The sequence below is a fragment of the Pristiophorus japonicus genome, chromosome 15, assembly GCF_044704955.1.
Source record: "Pristiophorus japonicus isolate sPriJap1 chromosome 15, sPriJap1.hap1, whole genome shotgun sequence".
Classification (NCBI taxonomy): domain Eukaryota; kingdom Metazoa; phylum Chordata; class Chondrichthyes; family Pristiophoridae; genus Pristiophorus; species Pristiophorus japonicus.
The window spans coordinates 145844901-145867772 of NC_091991.1; the positions used below are offsets into that span (position 1 = coordinate 145844901).

A 22872-nucleotide genomic window follows, 5' to 3' on the forward strand; every position below is an offset into this window, starting at 1 on the left:
CCAGCAAAAATAGGGGTAACTTATTTTAATAAAGACCTTTTGCTGTTAACCCTTAATGAATACTTGCACAAGATCTAAAATTAATAAAGTTGTCTAATTAAAAAAAAATTGGAGGGTGGGGTAATGATTTGATGTTCAAGTTGAAAGATACCAATACTAAATGGATTGAGAAAAAAAAAAAATCACCCTTTAGCAGTATCAGGCACTAGGTCAGATACAAGATAAAGATCCTTTCATACCACCATCACAACATGTTTTAGCTACCAAGCTTGAGCACCTCCTACTGCACCAGTGAGGTATATCCTTTGCCAACCATCCGTGGAGCTTCAATAGACTTGCCAGTTTAGTGTGGTCAACCCTCTCCCACTGGTTTGAAACAAACTAAATTTTGGTTGAGATCCTTGTAGTTGAGAGAGGTGACAGACCCAAAGCAGTCGGCTATATTTAAATCCAGAACCCAGAACTGAAAAGATGGTGTCTAAAGAACTTGTGCCATCCAGACCCCTTAAATATAAAAAATGCAATTTGCCAATCTGAACATTTGCTAACTCTTGAATTAGTGCTTAAAAAAGAAAAATCCAATTTAGATCCCACTCTGGTCTGCAGGCATTTTAATTAATTCTAGTTTACTCATAACAGGCCAAAGAGATTTTAATTTGATTACCGAGCTGTTGAAATATTGCAGCAGCTCAGGGAAAACCATAAAACAGGCCATCTGTAATATCACATACTCACACTTTACACAGTTGAAAAACAAATGGCTTTTGGATTGTAAGCAGCTGTGCAAAGATACATTCAATAAACAAAACCTTAAAAAAAATGACCAATACTGCTGATTTCTCAGCTCAATGCATTAAGTTGGTACCATGTAACTTCCATTACCAGGATGTATAAATATTGTCACCCACGTATGCCCTTTCCAAATCAACTTTGACAACTAAAATTTACTACAGAATACACAAACAGGCAAGTACTTGTCTGTGGAACATTTCTTTCTGGATCTAGCCATTTGCTGTAATGCCCAGTAAAGCAGACAGTACAGGGTCATATTTAGTGAAGTGATATCCTTGTGCCCACTTAACATTGGGGATCGGTACTCAAGTCTTCACCAGCCAGTTTCTCTCCTTCACAGTATCCACTAGGAAGGTGTCAGATTTAATCCTCAGTCTGCACTGGGGTATATGTTGGGGTGCAACAATTAGCTTCAGCACTCCTAGGTTAGAGGTGGGGGGGGGCAGAACAACAAGAGCCAAAGCTTGTATTCCTGATTGCTATTTAGCGATTCCTACTGGAAGTACGTGCGCATGGAGTCTACCTTCATGCTTAGTAGTGATGCCACCTACCATCGAAGAGAGGGGGTCTATCAACAGCTATCCAAGCTTATACATGAATAGCAGCCACTTGGACAAGTTACTGGTGCACGTGGAACCATACCCCAGCAAGAAGTTAAGCACCTGGGGTAGGGGAGAGGAGAAAGAGGGATAAAAGTTGGTTGGAAAAAAAAAAAAGGAGCATTAATACTTCTAAGTTAACACATTAGGTAGACTCAAGATATGGTGAAAAAAAAATAGGCCTTATCCCATGGAGTATTTTTCCAACATTACTAAATATATAGAACCCAAGAGAATCTAAAACTATTTCAGATTAAAATTTCAAGCTACAGATAAACTTAGTTTGACAAGTACAGGGCTCCTCATTCAAGCCTCCTGTGTATCCAAAGATTATTCCTCACTCACCAGTTCAAATTAATATTGCAAAAGAAAAATTAATCAGACAACACAATCTTGAAATGATCTCCAAAAGCTTTATTTTTCATCGGAAAAATGAGGCGTGGCATTTACTGAATATCTGAAAACCTGGAAGTTTACATTCTCAATTCAGCAACTTTTCAGGTGGAATACTCTACTCCAAGAAAGGAAATGAAGTTTTGTTTTAACTTAAACACTTTTCTTGAAAAAATCTCTGTGGATTAAATATTTTCTCAAATTGATGAAATACACCATCAAAACAGAATAAAATAACTTCAATGATAGTTTTGAATCAAAGCCAGTAAATAGCAATATTCAGCAGCTCTGCTTGCCGAGCCAGAGTGGGTGGGGAGGTGGGTTAGAAAGAGGAGGAGCTGCTTCTAAGCACTGTGAATGATAACTAGAGAGGTTATCATGGCAGTAAGTTTGGATCTGCAATGAGGCCAGGGTGGGTAGGTAGGGAGCTAAGTCCATCTAGTCTCCAAACCAATGCTGGATAGCAATTCCCTCCAGGAGAACCAGTGCTGGAGTAGAAAAAGCAGAATCTCTTGAGATGGTGTGATGGAATAGGGGAGATGACCTACCTACAGGGAGTAGGGAGACTGGCTGTAGAGGACTGGAGATTGGGCCCTGAAAAATTAGTCCATGAAAATCAAGTTAAATACTAATAACCCTACCATATTTCTATAGAAATGTAGACATCGAGTCATATAATTGAATCAGACTAATAAGATGGTTAGAGAGGCATGGGCTAAATAAAAAGCGATCCAAACGCCACATTTTTAAATACAGAATTAAAACAATTTGATGTAGATCGTATTCTTAGTATGGAAAAGTGAAGCCAAAGTTTTTCTAGTTGACTTTAGAAGATCATTTGCAAGTAGAAGTGGAATCGTGCATCAATTCTGGTTTGTCCCTACAAGCCCATATTAAATGCAATTTAGACAGATTTCCATTTTACAGACAGTCTTAGATCACAAAGACCACCCTTAGACCCATTTTAATTCATCATTACAGAACACCAATTCTACCTTTCCATGACAGCATCTAGCAGTTTCCAAAAGTAGTTCCCTGGCTTCAAGCAGTTGTCTGTAAATCTAATCTGAATTGTTGATCATCCTTTGTGTAAAGAAATACTTCCAGTCCTCACAACCTTTAACCTGCTTTAGTGTATCTGAAAGCATTATTCCAGGTTTCTTTACCCTTCAAATTAAATATCTTGTCTACTTCTATATAAAAAAAAAGGTCCCTTTGAAGGAGGAGGAGCCCAAGCTTATCTTGTCTTACATTACAACAATGACTACACTTCAAAAGTACTCCATTAGCTGTAATGCACTCTGGGATGTCCCTAGATTATGAAAGGGGTTATATAAATACACCTTTCTTTCTTTGCTCATAGCTCAGCCCTCTTTAGCCTAGTTGCTCTCCTCTCCATTACGTCGGGGGACTGGGTGATTACTGCTACCTCACATCGTTTGGACATGAGCAACGACTCAACAAAATAGTCATATGCTCTCAAATTCCTTCTTGGCAAGTCCCATCATATATGGCGTACATATTCTCCCTATTTCCAATAAGCATTTGAATTGTATTTACTACTGATCAGATCAGGTGGATATGGCCAAGCTCTCTTTGCATGATCTTAGCTGCCTTCTGAGTCAACAGTTGCCTACCCCCCATTTAATCAAAGATTGTAAATACTTGTCACGAAGACAACAAATCTAGATTTATTTATGTACATCAGGAACAGGAGACATCCCAGCAGTTATTACTCATTATGTTCACCCATTTCAATCTAGCACCCTCCTGTGCAGAGTAATTTCCTAATTCATTGCCATGCTGACATTTTCACATGAGACAAAGGAATTTCTGCAGAATTAGTCAGCCAAATTGCATCCTACAGAAAGGTTAATTACACTCAAAATTTAAATTACACAGGTCAGCATAACATCCATCAAGATATCATTCCTTCCAGATTAGGTCTGCACAGATCTTCCCGCCCCCTCCACTTGTGGGGGTGGGGAGAAAAGATCAAAAAAAAATTAGAAAAATCACACTAATTTATGTCCTTCTGACAAGCCGACAATTCAGTACGGGACAATAGATCCAAGTGGAGAAGGACAGCAACTATTCATTCTCTCAGCCCATCACCCCCTTCCCCCCCCCAAAAAAAATCTACAAACAAAATCTAAAAATTATCAATTTAGCAAAATGCAGCAGCTAGTAATCAGAGGTAGATACTTCAATAATCCATCCATCTCTAGTCCCTAGTTATATCAATATAGCTGTATATTTTACATAAACACAATTTTGATCACAGGAAACAGTTCAAATTCCCCAGCTGATGAGTCAGTTTGTGGAATTTTCCACTAGATATCACCGGCAGGTAGGTCAGTAACCAGAGAATATAGATTTAAGATAATTGGCAAAAGATTGATGGGTGGGGGGGGGGGCGGCAGAAGAAAGAGAAAGGGAGGAGATGAGATTTTTTTTTTTTAAATGCAGCAAAGTGGTGGAAGCAGATTTAATAGTAACTTTCAAAAAGGGAATTGGATATTAACTTGATGGGGAAATTTTTTGCAAGGGGGGGGGGGGGGGGAAAAGAGAAGAGCACAATGAACGAAATGGCCTCCTTCTGTGCTGCAAGATTCTATGATATTCTCTTGCGTTCTGCATCATTAGTCCCTCCTGTACGTGGACCTCATGTCTGCTCGATTTAGATGCACTTTCACTGTCCAATTTAAATATGATCTAGAGCTTGCAAAAATGCAACCTTGTTCTATATACCGAATATACTGAAATATTGTACGTGCTGCCATGCGTGTTCTTTTCTCTCCCTCCACCCCCCACAGCCTCGCAATGTCTTCTCTTCCCACTCCCACATCGTTACCTCTGATGTCTCAAGGATCTGTCCTTGGTCCCCTCTTATTTCTCATCTATATGCTGACCCTTTGCAATATCATACGAAAAAACAGTTAGTTTCCACATGTATGCAGATGACACCCAGCTCTACTTCTGCCGACCCCTGCTTGGTATCTAAATTGTCAGATTGCTTGTCCGACATTCAGTACTGGATAAGCAGAAATTTTCTCCAATTACATATTGGAAAGACTGAAGCCATTATCTTTGGTCCCCACCAGTGTTCCCTAATCACCAACTCCATCCCTCTCCCTAGTATCAAAGAGGGTGAAGACTGCTCACAACCTAGGTGTCATATTTGACCGTGAAATGAGCTTCCAGCTACATATCCACGGCATAACTAAAACCACCTTTCTCCACCTCCATAACATTGTCCGCCTCTGCCCCGGCTCTTCTGCTGCTGAAACCCTTATTCATGCCTTTGTTACCTCTAGACTTGACTACTACAACTCACTCCTGGCCAGCCTTCCACACTACATAAACCAAGTCAAGATCACCCATTACCCCTATGCTTTTTGACCTACATTGGTTCCCAGTTAAACAACACCTTGATTTCAAAATTCTCATCCTGGTTTACAAATCATTCCATGGCCTTGCCCCTTCCTATCTATAATCTTTTTCAGCCTCACAATCCCACAAGATGTCTGCGCTCCTCAGATTCTGGTCTCTTGAACATCCCTCATTATAACTGCTCAACCATCGGTGGCAGTGCCTTCAGCTGCCTGGGCCCCAAGCTCTGGAACTCCCTCCCGACACCTCTCTATCCTCCTTTAAGATACTTCTTAAAACCTACCTCTTTAAACAAGCTTTTGTTCATCTGCCTTAATTTCTTCTTCTGTGGCTCAGTGTCAAATTTATCTGATTGTCTTGTAACACTTGAAGCATCTTGGGATGTTTTACTACATTAAAGGCGCTATATAATTAAAGTTATTATTATTAGTACTTATATGTAGGAGTCAGAGAACAAAGTGGCTTTAGCAGCAAACCTCTAAAAAGGCAAGTTTCACCAAGAATAAAAATATATAAAACTACCAGTCAATCTACCATCTAATAGTGCAAATGCTGGTGGCAACTGGAGAATTAGCTGGAAGCTATTTTGCCCAACAATATGTGGGAGCTGAAACAACAAATGGAAGAAGAAACGGTGCTGAACCTCAGCTTGCCAGGGTTGGGGGTGGGAGAAAGAGAAGTCATCCAGTATTATATTTTGCTTCAATTGTTGAACAACTTTTGAAATCCTGGGAAATGCACAAAACAAAAAAAAGTCAAAAAAATAAATCAGAGGGAGGAAGTTGCCCCAAACAGCCCAGGAAAGAAATTCAGCACCAGAACTCTCAGCCTTTAAAATTTCTAAATCCACCACTGCAAAAATTACTTGTTTGTATTTCAATTTCCCCCCATAATATATTCTTAATAGGCAATTCTCATTGCCTTGTGCAAGGCCATTGGGTTTCAGTTTACACAGAAAAAACAAAATGGGAAATGTGATAAAAAAGGAAAACATATTAATTATCACCCTGAAGTAGTGATCTGGGTCACAGGCCTTTATTCAGGTTTGTTTTTCAGTGTTGGCATTGTTGTATTGTGTTGTGGTTTATTTTTGGCGTGGTCAGCTTTTTGGGGGCTATTCATCAGTTGCTCATTTTGTGTGTTGGTTGGTTGATTATGAAATTGTTTCTTACCTCCTCTGATATAAATGGATCACAGGATAATAAAATAGATTCATTTGCTTCCTGCATTTGCCCTGGTGCCACCAGCAGTTCACAGCAAGGAACAGCACCTGGAACAGAAAAGAGGATCAGTCCTATTCTGAACTCAGGAACTCCTTTTATAGCATCAGCCTGAGCAACCTCATCACTCTCCAATTTTCTGCACCAGAATCAAAGTTGCTTGGTTTTAATCCAAGAACACTACTCAATTGAGAATTTCCTCGGAGCCTCAAGCAACAGCTCAATAGCAAAACAGTGTGGCACCTTCCACATACTAGGATAGTCCAATTGCTGGACTGTTGAGTTAGCCAGTCTCAGTTGAAGCAGCAGTTCATGGATGCTACAACTGGTGTTAATGGACGTGGGCAAAGGAGTGTAATTTTTTTTTTTTTTTTTTAAATGCGGGGCAACATCCGGTGAATCAGTGTTAACTCTTCTCCCCACCCTGCCAGGATACTAGATACACTTCCTGTCCTTGAAATCCACCAGAACAAGCAAACTATGTCTTAGTTTAACATCTCGTGTGAAAAATAGCATCTCTTGACAAAACAGCACTCCTTCAGTACTGCATTGGAGTGGGAATTGAACATGTAGAGCAAAGCTGACACAAAAAATTATATACAAGAATTCAGATCAGGGTAGATGATTAAAAAAAAAATCAGCCAGCTGAGTGTCAGTGGGTGGGGAGGGCAGGCACACAATTTGAGGACAGCGGTAAGAAAATTACAAGTATAACGTATGCACCTATGAGTATGCTCACAGGTTTGTGAGCCAGAGGGACTGGAGTGCATCATCACCCCTGGCAACCAAATTTTAATTTGATTATTAGTGTTTAAAGTTTAATTTGTTTTACTGCTGGGTTTTAGTGTCCTCCCCCTTTTTTAAAGCCAGGCAGCACTTGTAGGATGTGTGTTTTTAATGCCCTAAAAAAAAAATTCCAACAAAACAAAAAAGGGCACTTGAAATGTGTTGAGTGTCCCCCCCCCTTTTAATCAGGGGGCACTTGATTTAATGTATTTTTTGGTTGTAAACAAAAAAAAAGAGAGTTGTAGAGCTGTTGAGCAGGGGATACTTGATTATTGTTTCTACAAAAACAGCTGTAGAGCTGTTGAGTTGGAAGTAGCTTAGCCAGTCATTTGATGTTCACAAGACTCAATGGGGTGAAGTTTCGGGCCGCGCCTAGACCTGGACGCCCGTTTTTCGCGCCCGAAAGTGCGTCAAAAAAATACCTTCAGATTCTCCGGCTCCCTGCAGGTCCTTTGGAGCTTGGCGCGGCACGCACAGAGCAGCGGGGGGGCGGAGCAAGAGTGGCGCCGACGCTAGAAGTGGTGGGGGGGCGGGGCTAATTTAAATGAGACAACATTGTGCCGGCAGCCTTGTGCGGGCGCGTTGGAGTGCGCGCGCAGTAGCACATAAACATTGGCACTCGGCCATTTTTAAAGGGACTTGTTGATTTGAAGGCCGTTTGCTTGCTGTGTCTTCGGCTGCTGTCGAGCCACTGCCGGCGCCCCTATCGCGTGGCCTAATGGCCTCAGTCCCCTTCGTAGCTCGAAGGCTGCTTGTTTGCCGTTTTTTCGGCTGCCGTGGGGCCAGTGACGCCGCCCCTGTCTCCTAGATGGAAGAAAGGCCAGCCTGAAACACCGCAGCTCGAAGGCTGCTGCTGCTTCACACAGGTAGGAATATTCAATATTTTGTCTTTGCTTTGTTTATAATTTTTATTTGTATAAGTAAGACTGTTGAATGCTTGTAGAATTTAATTACTTCCTTTCCACCCCCCCTGCCGTTCCCTACGCCTGATTTGTAACCTACGCCTGATTTGTAAAGTGTAGGCAAGGTTTTACTGAGCGTACAAAAATCTGCATTCTAAGTTAGTTTGGAGCAAGTTTTCACTGCTTAAACTTTCAAAACAGGCGTAAGTGGCCGGACACACTCATTTTTGAAAAAAATATTCTGTTCCAAAGCGAAACTGTTCTGACTGACTAGAACTGGAGCAAACTAAATGCCGAGAATTGCAATTTCTAAGATACTCCATTCTAAACCAGTTGCTCCAAAAAAAACAGGAGCAACTCAGGCCAAAACTTGACCCCAATAAAACCCCAGCTGGTTGGGTTCGGGCGATCCACAGTGAGGCAGGTGATTGTGAGCCTGGTGAATGAATTGGTAATGTGTAGTGTGATTATTAAACCTTTTGCTAATAAACCAAATAGTTCTTAAGAATTCATAACACAACACATTGCTATTAAGCAACGAACCCATGAAGCAAATACATTATAACAATGAACCCTGTTATTTTGCATAATCTACCACAAATTCAAAACACCCATGTTTAGAAATCTCTTAAAACTACATATTTCAATCTAATCCAAGAGCCAACCTACAACATGTAAATTGTAGATTACAGTTTAGCAAGTGTCAAGAGGTAGGTGGCAGGAGGGTCAGTGTCAACAGGCATCTTTATGAAAAATGTCTACGCTCCTCTTCGATTGTAACAAGAATTCTAAAGAAAAGTACTCTAGTAGGAGGCACACATCAAAATAAGCATTTACTTTAACCTTCTGTATGAAATCGAGTTAGTTGCAATGCCATTTAAAGATTTCTGGCTGAGTCACAAGCTTAAGACACAAAAGTTAGAAGTTAGAATTTAGGATTTTTGCCACCCCCAAAATCAATTTACTAGTGTCATTGCTTAAATAACAGTAATTAGCTTCAGTAGGTAGGATAAAGGGGAACCAGTGGATGTGGTGTATTTGGACAACCAGAAGGCATTTGACAAGGTGCTACATAAAAGGTTACTGCACAAGATAAAAGTTCACGGGGTTGGGGGTAATATATTAGCATGGATAGAGGACTGGCTAACTAACAGAAAACAGACAGTCGGGATAAATGGTTCATTCTCTGGTTGGCAACCAGTAACTAGTGGGGTGCCGCAGGGATCAATGTTGGGACCCGAACTATTCACAATCTATAATAACAACTTGGAAGGAGGGACTGAGTAACGTAGCTAAGTTTGCTGACGATACAATGATGGGAGGAGGACACAAAAAAAATCTGCAAAAAGACAGACAGGCTAAGTGAGTGGGCAAAAATTTGGCAGATGGAATATAATGTTGGAAAGTGCGAGGTCATGCACTTTGGCAGAAAAAAAATCAAAGAGCAAGTTATTATTTAAATGGAGAAAGATTACAAAGTGCCGCAGTACAGCGGGACCTGGGGGTACTTGCGCATGAAACGCAAAAGGATAGTATGCAGGTACAGCAAGTGATCAGGAAGGCCAATGGTAACTTGCCTTTTATTACAAAAGGGGATGGAGTATAAAAACAGGGAAGTCTTGCTACAGCTATACAAGGTATTGGTGAGGCCACAACTGGAATACTGCGTGCAGTTTTGGTCCATATTTATGAAAGGATATCCTTGCTTTGGAGGCAGTTCAGAGAAGGTTCACTAGGTTGATTCCGGGGATGAGGGGGTTGACATGAGAAAAGGTTGAGTAGGTTGGGCCTCTACTCTTGGAATTCAGAAGAATAAGAGGTGATCTTATAGAAACATAAAAGATTATGAGGGTGCTTGACAAGGCGGATGCAGAGAGGATGTTTCCACTAATAGGGAGACTAGAACTAGAATAAGGGGCATTTAAAACAGAGATGAGGAGAAATTTCCTCTGAGGGTTGTAAATCTGTGGAATTCACTGCCTCAGAGAGCTGTGGAAGCTGAGACATTGAATAAATTTAAGACAGAAATAGACAGTTTCTTAAACAATAAGGGGATAAGGGGTTATGGGGAGCAGGCAGGGAAGTGGAACCGAGTCCATGATCAGATCAGCCATGATTTTATTAAATGGCAGAGCAGGCTCAGGGGGCCGTATGGCCTATTCCTGTTCCTATTTCTTATGTTCTTATGTAAACTTTCAATTGTAAAGCAGTTTCTTAAAGAAGGAAGCTAATTAGGAGTAGACTCACCCACCCATCCTCAAATTAAGCAGAAAATAAAATTGAGAATCAAACTAATTTTATCTAGGGGATATTATTTCAGCACAAACAAAAGTCTTAAATAACATAGATCAGAAAAAAAAGAGCATATGAAGATCTGTGCTACTGAAGATGTGTCAGGACCTTTACATAGTGCATTCGCACTATGAGGACAGTGTAAAATGCAAAGCAGTTCAACATGGGATGCTATAGGTTTAAATTTGAGGGAGGGTAAAAACTAACCAGAGAATGGTCCACCAAGGTTGACTTGAAGCCTCAGGAGCCCATTACACCTACAATTGATAACCATTTTAGTTGTCAAACACCTACATTTCTGACGAAAGGTTATCGATCTGCAACATTAACTCTTTCTCTCCCCAGATGCTGCCTTACCTGCCAAGTATTTTTGTACCAAACAGCAGACCAACAATTTCTGTTCAGCAGAAAAGTTCGAGTCATCACTGAAATGATAGATGTTACAGCACAGAAACAGGCCATTCAGCCCAGCTGGTCTATGCCAGCATTTATATTCCACACAAGCCTCCTCTCACCCTAACCTTTGATTTCTTTCTCCCTCATGAAATTACATTCCATCGACAATTCTTTACTCTCTACCCACATCACTTTCAGATTCTTCCTTTACAAATACTTATCCAATTCACTTTTAAAAGGCTACTGTCTCAATAGTCACTTGTGATACATCACTCCCTATTCAACTTCCCCTTCATTGAAGTGATAATCCAGAATTGATGTTTCTTTGTTCATCATCATAGGTAGTCCCTCAAAATCAAGGAAGACTTGCTTCCATTCTAAAAATGAGTTCTCAGGTGACTGAACAGTCCAATACGGGAATTACAGTCTCTGTCACAGGTGGGACAGACAGTCGTTGAAGAATAGGGCGGGTGGGGAGTCTGATTTGCCGCACACACCTTCCGCTGCCTGAGCTTGTTTTATGCATGCTCTCAGCCAACAGTGGAAACAATCTTTCACTATTTACACCCTCAAAATGTTTCATAATTCTGAAAAATTATATTAAATCCTCAACTATCTCCAGTGAAAAACAAACATACTTAGGCCTTTTCTCCAATTTTACCTCTTAATCCAGAAAAACATCTCGTAAATTCTTAAGGTGTACATTATAACGCATGACCAGGTAGACAGTAAGAGTTAATATGAAGATTGTAATCAAAGGGCAATACAGTTTGAAATGGCCATATCTTTGGGAGACTGATTTTGCAAACATTAAATGATTGCACTTTAAGCCATTTTATGGTGGACAGGATAGATATTTCAATTTTCTGTACAGTGCGTAGCCCTAGTTAGAATATGCAGTAATCACAGAAGAGAAGGAAACACTAAACAAACAGCACCTGTAGTGCACAAAATAGCCACAATAAGTGTGCTGACTGAGGTGTGTGCGCGCATGTTGAGGTTTTACTGTGGGTGCACAGGAAAGTCAGCATTGAAAGGCGGAGGACACAAAGCAATACTCACCTGTTTCCGAAGCTTCCTTGCTACCTGATCAATTTCTCCCTTGACAGAAATTGACTCTCCACACCAAGGAGCATAAAACAGAACAACAGAAACTTCAGAGATGTGGCAATATCTTTCCACTTGGTCCAGTTGTCCCATGTATAGGTCAATAACAGGAGAGTTGGGGGAGAAAAACCGAACAGGAGGTGGGGGCATTTTGACAACATCTTTTGCCCGACTGTAACAAAATCCAAAAATAAAACATTTACTTTTCATGAAGAAATCACAATTTAAAAAAAAAATGAAACAATTGCATAAGCGGACAAAACATTCTAATGCAAGAAATGAAACTTGCTCCAACTTCTCACCTAGTTTTATGAAACTCAGTAGTTAATGTTGAGTTAGAAACATTGCCAAAAAAAACACTCGATCTCAAGCAGAAAGCGAAATATGTTTTTTTTTAAATTGCCAACTTTACCTTTGTAAAAAGCAAAATTTCAGATGGAAGCCTGTGTGTATAATGGAAATTGGGAAGGAGCAATTAGTTTTCAGAGTAAACAAGAGTTTGCTGTAACTGAAGCCCTCAATTCACAAGAAATCCAAGCCAAAAGCTTGGTATTGCCCAGTCCCCTATTGTGCATTCATAACTCAAACAGGCCCCCACACCTTCAATAGCATTATCTTCATGTCATCTGTAATCCAGGAACACACTATAGCAACTGGGTATCCGTGTCCCTTCAAATAGTACACAAATGTTTTATTTTGAAACTCTCACATACAACTGAAATTACAGGACTTATCAACACAATATGGGATGAGGGTGAAATATTTTACATGCAGCTTGTGGGTTCACAAAAAAAGGAACTGCATAGAAGAATAGGCAATGAGGAAATGGACTTCCTCCAACTTAAATGAAAACACAATTGATTTCTGTTAAATTTGCAACATAATGAAGAAGCCATTAAATGCAGCCACAAAAGCTGGGTCAAACTGAACATCCAATGCTCCATCTGGACAGACATGAACATTGAATTAAGTGTGATACAACACCACCCAGCAACAACAAAAAATAGCAGCTGCAGGAATGCAATAGCATATTGAAGCTTGCAATCATCTGTATTTGAACCCATTACAAAAAGTGATAAAAAATCCCAAAGCAGGCATCATAAAAGTTTTATAGGTGCACTACATAGTGAATAAAACTTAGGGTGACCACATGTCCCTGTTTTCTGGGGACAGTCCCTGGATGACTTAATTTGTCCCCAGGCAAACAATGTCCCCAGAAGAGTCCCCAGTTCATAAAAGCTCATCGGAGGTGTACCCCTGGGTAGTGAGGGTACCACCACCCCACCTGAGCTGCCAGTTTGCGGCTCCAAGGCCAAATTAAAAGAACTTGCTCAGGGGCCAGTGTGACTCTCTGCACATTTGCGACTGGGCGGTCTTTCTGTGCATGTGCCAGTTGTGCCTGGGAGCGGGTGAGGGAGAGGCCTTGCGGAAGGGCCCGGGTCAGGTCTCTGATTGCGCTTCAATAGTGCGATGTCACACCCACAATAATTTTATGCACATTTGTAGTGCATGTGTGCAACTGTTACAATGTAGGCTGCTAAAAAAAATTGCCTCGCTTCACTGCGCAACCTACTTTTTCTGTCCTGGCTACTTTTCTGTGCTTCTACCCAGTGTCCCCAGGTTAGGCTTAGAAAATATGGTCACCCCAATAAAACTGTCACAGACTGAACAAAATGATGCATGTACACCACCCTGTTTCTTCCAGCCATTTCTTCCTTACTACAAAAATAGACCAGCCAAGAAAAGTAAAATGCAAGCACTATTGGAGTATGCCAGCTTGGACTTCTGGACAGAAGCTGCCCCAAAGCAGGAGATTGTGATCCTTCAGAAAATCCAAAGTAGTCACATCATAGGGATAAATTACACGCATTATTACCATATAGCGTTGAAAGTTTTTTTTTTTTAAAAAGGTGAGAATTCAAAAGAAAAATGTAACTGCAATCTATTGTGGAGTTTTTCAAACTTTCAATGGGTGCAACAGTTAGAAGGTTTGGTTGTATTTTATCATAAAATTACTGAGCTTTGGTCAGTTTTGGTGGAATGCTTGTCTGCAGGGAATTCATCAAGGTAAATGCAGTACTATTGCAATTTTTATATTAATCTGGACCCATCAGATTTTTATAAAATGCATTGTGACTTAGTGGTGTTGGTTGCATTTACTTTTGTAAGCAAGTTTGCCACTACCTTAAATCATAAAAAAGATAATTAAAGGGTTAGCTAATTATTTCACTGGGCCAGATAGCATTGCAGATTCTGCGCTGGAAGTGTGCTTGGGGTCCCAAATCTCTGGCTCTCAGTAATGAACTGCTTGGGAACACTATTAGTGACTTTCTCTGGGGCAATCTAGCCGTGGTAGAGATGGGGAACCAATTTAAGGGTATCTGTGTGGAGAATAAAACTGATGGTTCTGAAAAAAAAAAAGCTCTTAAAGAGCCAGTGCAGTCTTGATGAACAGAATGACCTATGATTCTAAGCAACAAATTTAGTTGTAGGTGATCTAGTTTAAACAATAATCAGTGGAAACAGCATGTTGGGAAATTGTTGCTGTACACTTGGAACAAAGTCAGGGTTAACAAATTGATTTGGAGTGGGGCCAGAGCTTAAGGTTATGGTCTGCATTAGGATTTAAGGTTAGGCTCAAAAGTGTGCAGCACAGTAGCATGGATTTTTTTCCCTCCCGGAACAGAAGAGCAAATTTCTCTTGTCCGTTCTCATCCTAGTATCAAAAGGAAACAAAACATATATAAAGGTATGCAAGCTTTCTCTCCAATATACTCTTCCTTTATGCCCCAAGATTTCCTGCTCACGACTGAATTTTTGGGGGATATTACGTGGCATAGCAAGATGTCGCACCAGACATCCTGCTGAGAGCATTGAAAGACGTGGATAATTTGATTCGTAGCAGGATACCAGTGGACAAGCTAGAAGTTGCTCATGGGGCCCCCAATGCATTTTCCTGAAGCCAGCAATGTTTGCAAGGAGCACTTAAGAAGCAAGGAGCACATGAAGTAAATGAGTTGACGGCACAAATCATTACAAATGGGTATGATTTGGTGGCCATTACAGAAACATGGTTGCAGGGTGGCCAAGACTGGGAATTAAACATACAGGTGTATCTGACAATTCAGAAGGATAGACAAGAAGGGAAAGGAGGTGGGGTAGCTCTGTTAATAAAGGATGATATCAGGGCAGTTGTGAGAGATGATATTGGCTCTAATGAACAAAATGTTGAATCATTGTGGGTGGAGATTACAGATAGTAAGGGGAAAAAGTCACTGGTCGGCGTAGTTTATAGGCTCCCAAATAACAACTTCATGGTGGGGCGGACAATAATCAAGGGAATAATAGAGGCATGTGAAAAAGGAATGGCAGTAATCATGGGGGATTTTAACCTACATATCGATTGGTCAAATCAAATCGCACGGGGTATCCTGGAGGAGTAATTCATAGAATGCATATGGGATTGTTTCTTAGAACAGTATGTTACAGAACCTACAAGGGAGCAAGCTATCTTAGATCTGGTCCTGTGTAATGAGACAGGAATAATAAACGATCTCCTAGTAAAAGATCCTCTCGGAATGAGTGATCACAGTATGGTTGAATTTGTAATACAGATTGAGCGTGAGGAAATAGTGTCTCAAACGAGCGTACTATGCTTAAACAAAGGGGACTACAGTGGGATGAGGGCAGAGTTGGCTAAAGTAGACTGGAAACACAGACTAAACGGTGGCACAATTGAGGAACAGTGGAGGACTTTTAAGGAGCTCTTTCATAGTGCTCAACAAAAATATATTCCAGTGAAAAAGAAGGGCGGTAAGAGAAGGGATAACCAGCCGTGGATAACTAAGGAAATAAAGGAGAGTATCAAATTAAAAACCAATGCATATAAGGTGGCCAAGGTTAGTGGGAAACTAGAAGATTGGGAAAATTTTAAACGACAGCAAAGTGTGACTAAGAAAGCAACAAAGAAAGGAAAGATAGATTACGAAAGTAAACTTGCGCAAAACTTAAAAACAGATAGTAAAAGCTTTTACCAATATATAAAAAGGAAAAGAGTGACTAAAGTAAATGTTGGTCCTTTAGAAGATGAGAAGGGGGATTTAGTGATGGGAAATGTGGAGATGGCTGAGACCTTGAACAATTATTTTGCTTCGGTCTTCACAGTGGAAGACACAAAAACCATGCCAAAAATTGCTGGACACGAGAATGTGGGAAGGGAGGACTTTGAGACAATCACTATCACTAGGGAGGTAGTGCTGGACAGGCTAATGGGACTCAAGGTAGACAAGTCCCCTGGACCTGATGAAATGCATCCCAGGTAATTAAAAGAGATGGCGGAAGTTATAGCAGATGTATTCGTTATAATCTACCAAAATTCTCTGGACTCTGGGGAGGTACCAGTGGATTGGAAAGCAGCTAATGTAACACCTCTGTTTAAAAAGGGGGGCAGACAAAAGGCAGGTAACTAACTATAGGCCGGTTAGTTTAACATCTGTAGTGGGGAAAATGCTTGAAGCTATCATGAAGGAAGAAATAGCGGGACATCTAGATAGGAATAGTGCAATCAAGCAGACGCAACATGGATTAATGAAGGGGAAATCATGTTTAACTAATTTACTGGAATTCTTTGATATAACGAGCATGGTGGATAGAGGTGTACCGATGGATGTGATGTATTTAGATTTCCAAAAGGCATTCGATAAGGTGCCACACAAAAGGTTACTGCAGAAGATAAAGGTACACGGAGTCAGTGGAAATGTATTAGCATGGATCGAGAATTGGCTGGCTAACAGAAAGCAGAGAGTCGGGATAAATGGGGCTTTTTCAGGTTGGAAATCGGTGGTTAGTGGTGTGCCACAGGGATCGGTGCTGGGACCACAACTGTTTACAATATACATAGATGACCTGGAGGAGGGGACAGAGTGTAGTGTAACAAAATTTGCAGATGACAAAGATTAGTGGGGAAGTGGGTTGTGTGGAGGACACAGAAGCTGCAAAGAGAGTTAGATAGGTTAAACGAATGGGCTAAGGTTTGGCAGATGGAATACAATGTCGGAAAATGTGAGGTCATCCACCTTGGGGAAAAAAAATAGTAAAAGGGAATATTATTTGAATGGGGAGAAATTACAACACGCTGCGGTGCAGAGGGACCTGGGAGTCCTTGTGCATGAATCCCAAAAAGTTAGTTTGCAGGTACAGCAGATAATCAGGAAGGCGAATGGAATGTTGGCCTTCATTGCAAGAGGGATGGAGTACAAAAGCAGGAAGGTCCTGCTGCAACTGTACAGGGTATTGGTGAGGCCGCACCTGGAGTACTGCGTGCAGTTTTGGTCACCTTACTTAAGGATATACTAGCCTTGGAGGGGGTAGAGATGATTCACTAGGCTGATTCCAGAGATGAGGGGGTTACCTTATGATGATAGATTGAGTAGACTGGGTCTTTACTCGGAGTTCAGAACAGTGAGGGGTGATCTTATAGAAACATTTAAAATAATGAAAGAGATAGACAAGATAGAGGCAGAGAGGTTGTTTCCACTAGTCGGGGAGACTAGAACTAGGGGGCACAGCCTCAAAATACGGGGGAGCCAATTTAAAACCGAGTTGAGAAGGAATTTCTTCTCCCAGAGGGTTGTGAATCTGTGGAATTCTCTGCCCCAGGAAGCAGTTGAGGCTAGCTCATTGAATGTATTCAAATCACAGATAGATAGATTTTTAACCAATAAGGGAATTAAGGGTTATGATCCACGGCCAGATCAGCCATGATCTTTTTAAATGGCGGAGCAGACTCAAGGGGCTAGATGGCCTACTCCTGTTCCTAATTCTTATGTTATGTTCACTGTTTAGTTGATTATACCTTTTGGGAGAGAATTCCATAAACTGGCAACTCTTCTGGTGTTGCTCAATGGCACAGAGTCATAATTTGTCCAATGGCATCAACTCTAACACCAACATCATCATCTTCACCTAGTCTAATAATCTGACTTTCAAGTATACTGATCAGCAAGTTTCTCTTCTTTCCTTCCTCATTCGACATGTTGGCTTACAATATTTAATATTAATAGGCAGATAAAGGCTCTGTCGAACACTAAAGTTCAAACTAAGTTTTCATGTGGATTGCCAATCTTTTAACCATCTTTACCACTTACTTGAGTTTAGTTCAAATTGGAAGCTGGGCTCATCAGCATAAAGATTACACCCAAACAAAGCCACTGTTCAAGAAATGGAACAAGTTGAAGCACAATTTCTTGGGAGTAGGTTCTTTGTAGGCATTATAGAGTATCTTAGGAAGTCACAGGTCCAAGGTAAGCACTTACAGAATAAAAAAAAACTGCAAACAACCTGCATTTATATAGCGCATTTAACATAGCAAAAAACATACCAAGATCTATAATTAAAATATATAGATGCTGAGCCAAAGAGTGAGTTATTAGGAGGATGACCAAAAGCTTGGTCAAAGAGACGAGTTTGAAAGAAGGGCCTTAAAGAGGATGCACAAGAGTCCAGAATATCCCACATTCTGCATTATTAGTCAGCAATGTCATGGGAGGACTATTACATAGAAAAAATGCTGCCCTTCGTAGATTAGTTAGCATCCATGCAGTGAGAAAGTCACACGAATGTGCCTCAAAATACTAGCTAAAGAGATCCCCTTTGAATAAGTCAGCTTTGTAGCAATGCTGTTAAAATAAAAATATTGGCAGAAATGCACATCAGCTTAATTAATAGCAGAAATGGTAAAACCAGATTAATGCTTTGCGTGTTTGTTTATCCACACTGACTGCTAGCAAAAAACTAGTCACCCATTTGCTACTGCTGGCAACATCCCAGCTTTCAAATCCATCCAGTCCTGAGTGAATCCTTATGGGAGGGGTTCAAAGACTGAAGCCAGAGTGTAACTTAAATTGTACAAGATAATACAATGGGCCTGAAATTCCGACGTCCCAGTACGGACCCGAGAAGGCATCGGAAAAGCCGGTTTACAACACGCATGCGCTGAAAACCGGCTTTTCCGATCTGTCAAGTTTCTGGCTTGACAGATCCTCTGTATCTCGGGAGCGAGGACACTTGAAGGGCAAGATTTCCGATATTTACAAATATCTTGCCCAGCAAGTGTCCTTTAAAATCTTGCGCCTGAAAAAGCAGGGGTATAGCCTACTTTTACAGGTGCAAGTGTTTAAAAACATATATAAACATTAAAATTAAATAAACACATGAAAACATTTTGTTAAAAACCCTCCCCATTACGGTAAGTTTATTTTAAGGCATAATTTTTAAAACTTTAAAAGTCAGGAAAATATATATATATTATATATTTATATATATATATATATATATAGAACTTTAATTTAAATGAATCTTGAACATGTAATGTATTTTTCTATTTTTTTTAAAATTAGTGTGTTTTTGGGGGGGGGTCTCATTCATAACAATGGGAACTCCAACTTACGAAGTTTCCATTATTATGAATGAGAAAATACTGTTCCTTGATTGGTTGCCCAGAGCCATGTGACTCCAGCTCCAGCATACAGACGTCCCAACGTGCACGTGCTCCAATGCGTAGGGAGTGAAGGCCTCAGGATCAGAAGTTCGAGTGGGTGCAGCAGGAACAAGCAGGTGCGCATCTTTAACTTTTTCAGTTGATTACCCACAGGAAGAGCTCGATCGGGATTTCTAGGCCATTGTTTTTAAATAAATTTTCGGGTCGGAGTTTGATCATTTAAGGTGGAAATTCTAATTAGCATAATTATATAAATGCATGAAAGGACGAGTACAGCACTCCACACTAAGGTTAAGAGAATCGAGGGTAAATCAGGAAGCAGCGATTAAGCATTGCAAATCTTAGGTTTTAAAAGCATAAAGACCGCAAGAGCATTGTGACTGCGTACGAGAACAGCTTTAGACATTATATGCAGTTAGATACACACACACAAATAAAAACCTCAGGTGGCACTAATTTGTTCCTCCAAATACAAAAGACAGCCCAGTTTCAGTTTGTCTTTTCAATTGGTCAGTGACAGCAACTGAAATGTTTCTTAAACTGGAACTGAACCTTCACAAAAATGATAGTTCAATAGGTGGTAGAAATAGTCATGCCAGGAAACAAAGTCTCAGATGCAACTAAATGTTTTTAAAAAGCAGGCCCCAGAGTGTTCCCATAAATGGACAACTTCTCAAACTGACATCAGAACAATCTTGTCTAAGTAATCAGCAGCAATATGTACAGTAAACTTGAAAGCTAATGATTTCTCTGTCACACTACAAATATTTATTCATTCACGGATGTGGGTGTTGCTGGTATGGCCAGCATTTATTGCCCCTCCCTAGTTGCCCTTGAGAAAATAGTGAGCTGCCTTCTTGAACCGCTGAAGTCCCTGTGATGCAGCTACTCCCAGTGCTGTAAGGGAGTTCCAGGATTTTGACTCAGCGACAATGAAAGAATGACAATATATTTATTTCCAAGTCAGGATGGCATACAACTTGGGAGGCGGTGGTGTTCCCATGCACCTGCTGCCCTGGTCCTTCTAGGTGGTAGAGATCGTGTGTTTGGGCGGTGCGGTCGAAGAAGCCTTGCCGAGTTGCTGCAGTGCCTCTTGTAGATGGTACACACTGCAGCCATGTTGCACCAGTGGAGAAAGTGAATGTTTCAGGGATGCCTGATCAAGCGAGCTGCACTCTTCCAGGAAAGTGGAGAGTATTCCATCACATTCCCAACTTGTGCCTTGTAGGAGGTGGAAAGGCTCTGGGGAAAATCAGGTGCAACGTTCCCTCCAAATTGCACGGCCACGCAGATCTCTGGACTGCACAGGACTGACTTTTTAAATGTTAGTTTTGCAAATGCGCAAAGTTTATAAAGGAGCCTCGCAAACAAAAACAAAAAAGTTGGGGGAACATTGGTCAGGAGGAGAGATACTCGCAGCAGAATACCCAGCCTCTGACATGCTCTTGTAGCCACAGTGTGTGTGTGGCTGGTGCAGTTAAGTTTCTGATCAAGGTGACCCCCCCCCACCCCCACCCCAGGATGTTGATGGTGGGGGATAAGCAATGGTAATGCCATCGAATGTCAAAGGGAAATGGCTAGACGCTCTCTTGAAGGTCATTGCCTGACACTTGTGTGCCACAGATGTTACTTATAAGCATCAACATCACCACCCCTCACCCCCCCCCCCCCCATTTCCCATTACAGTACTTCAATTTTACTAGTCAAATGCTGCCTTGATGTCAAGGGCAGTCACTCTCACCTCACCAATTCAGCTCTTTTGTCCATATTTGGACCAAGGCTGTAATGAAGTCTGGAGCCGGGTGGTCCTGGCGGAACCCAAACTGAGCATCGGTGAGCAGGTCATTGGTGAGCAAGTGCCACTTGATAGCACTGTCAATTACACCTTCCAGCGAGAGTAGGCTGATGGGGCAGTAACCGGCCAGATTGATAAACATACACAGTGTAAGCGGTTTGCTAGGGAAAATAGTTGGGCCTATTAAGGACACAGTGGCAATTTTTCATGTAGAGGCAGAGGACATCTCTATCTATCAATATAGTTTAGCTAAGACACTATAAAAGAAGAAAGTTGTAAGTCACCTGGTCTAGATAGAATGCATCCTCGGTTGCTGAAAGCAGCAAAAAGGTAGAAATAATGGAGGCAGTGGCCATAATCCTTCAATCCTCATGGGATACAAGAGTAGTGCCGAAGAACTGGGGGGTTGCTAATGTTATACCACTATTCAACACAACTCTGACATCAAGAGTTCAAACTGTCTTTATTCACAAATGAAGAGACAGCCTGCTTGCTGTCTGTAGCCAAGCTTCTCCAAATTGATACAGCAGTTTATAGATATATACACATAAATGACACGTTGTATAATGTCTCCTCCCACCTCTAGAACATCCCATCTTACAACATTAGTCTTACAATCAGGCATCCACCTTATTTTAGATAACAGACAGTAGGCAGTTGTGGTTAGCATCAGATAACAGTTAATCAGTCACTTTTCAGACAGTTGTGGTCAGCACAGTTAGTCTGACTGTTGGTCCACATGGGTTGCAACCAATGTTGCCTTAAGTTATATACGACATCGGTAGTTGCGGTCAGCATATCTAACAATACCAGCTAATAATTCCATGAAATTTCCAGGAGGATTTATTAATTGATGATCCAGAACCCTGGCTGAGTTCCCCATCTCCTCTAGACCAGAGGCGCCGAAAGCAACTGCAGCGTTTGTCTTGGTGTCCTGGATGAATTCAGCTAATTTAATACTCCCAAGGATTGAATTTTGGATCCGATGAACAGTAGCAGTGCATCTACCCAGTCCTGGGGACCAGAGGACCCAGGGGCAGCACGGGCCAGCCCACACTGCAATGTGTGCGTGCACTAGGTCCGTGCAGCAGAGCTGGTCTCCAGTCGTCTTGGTTAATCTTTGCCACTGGACTAAGGACTTAGCTCTGTCAAGCCCATGTGATGGCTTATGTGCAATGGCCACCACATGTTTAAAAAAAATCCACACACCGGCATCTTCCACCCTTCAACGTGTAGTGCACAACCTGGAATATTAGGTTCTTCATTGAAATACCTGTCAACTCATCCTTTTTGGCATGGGACCGCCCATGACGGACTGACTTGGCCAGATTGAATGTCCTGCTTTGTGGCCAGGACATACCTGGGCAATTTTCCACTTTTGCTGGGTCGATGCCAATGTTGGAGCTTGGCTAGAGGTGTGGCTCGTTCTGGAGCACAAGTGTTCAGCACTATAGCCAGGATGTTGTCAGGGTCCATAGCCTTTGTAGTATCCAGTGCGCTCAGCCCTTTGAAATCACGTGGAGTGAATCGAATAGGCTGAGGACTAACAACAGTAGTGGTGGGGACCTCAGGGAGGCAGAGGTAGATCATCCACTCTGCACTTCTGGCTGAAGATGGCTGTAATCCCTTCAGCCTTGTCTTTTGCACTAGCGTGCTGGACTCCACCTTCATCAAGGATGGGTATGTTTATGGAGCCTCC

At 41.3% G+C, this 22872-nt stretch overlaps 1 protein-coding gene across 8 annotated transcripts in view; it reads right to left on the reverse strand.

Annotated features, from left to right (window-relative positions):
• Window positions 1-22872, reverse strand: part of txndc11 (thioredoxin domain containing 11) — a 104194-nt gene that overhangs the window by 71335 nt on the left and 9987 nt on the right. For 5 of the 8 annotated variants that reach the window (XM_070901052.1, XM_070901051.1, XM_070901050.1 and 2 more), the window contains exons 2-3: window positions 11836-12052; window positions 6350-6447 (exon numbers count right to left, since the gene is read on the reverse strand). The exons of 1 other annotated variant lie outside the window; for it this stretch is intronic. In XM_070901052.1, the coding sequence (XP_070757153.1) occupies window positions 6350-6447; window positions 11836-12052 (315 nt within the window). Of the gene's footprint in view, window positions 1-6349; window positions 6448-11835; window positions 12053-22872 lie in introns of those variants that run through there. 2 more of the 8 variants (XM_070901057.1, XM_070901056.1) reach the window with 2 other exon arrangements.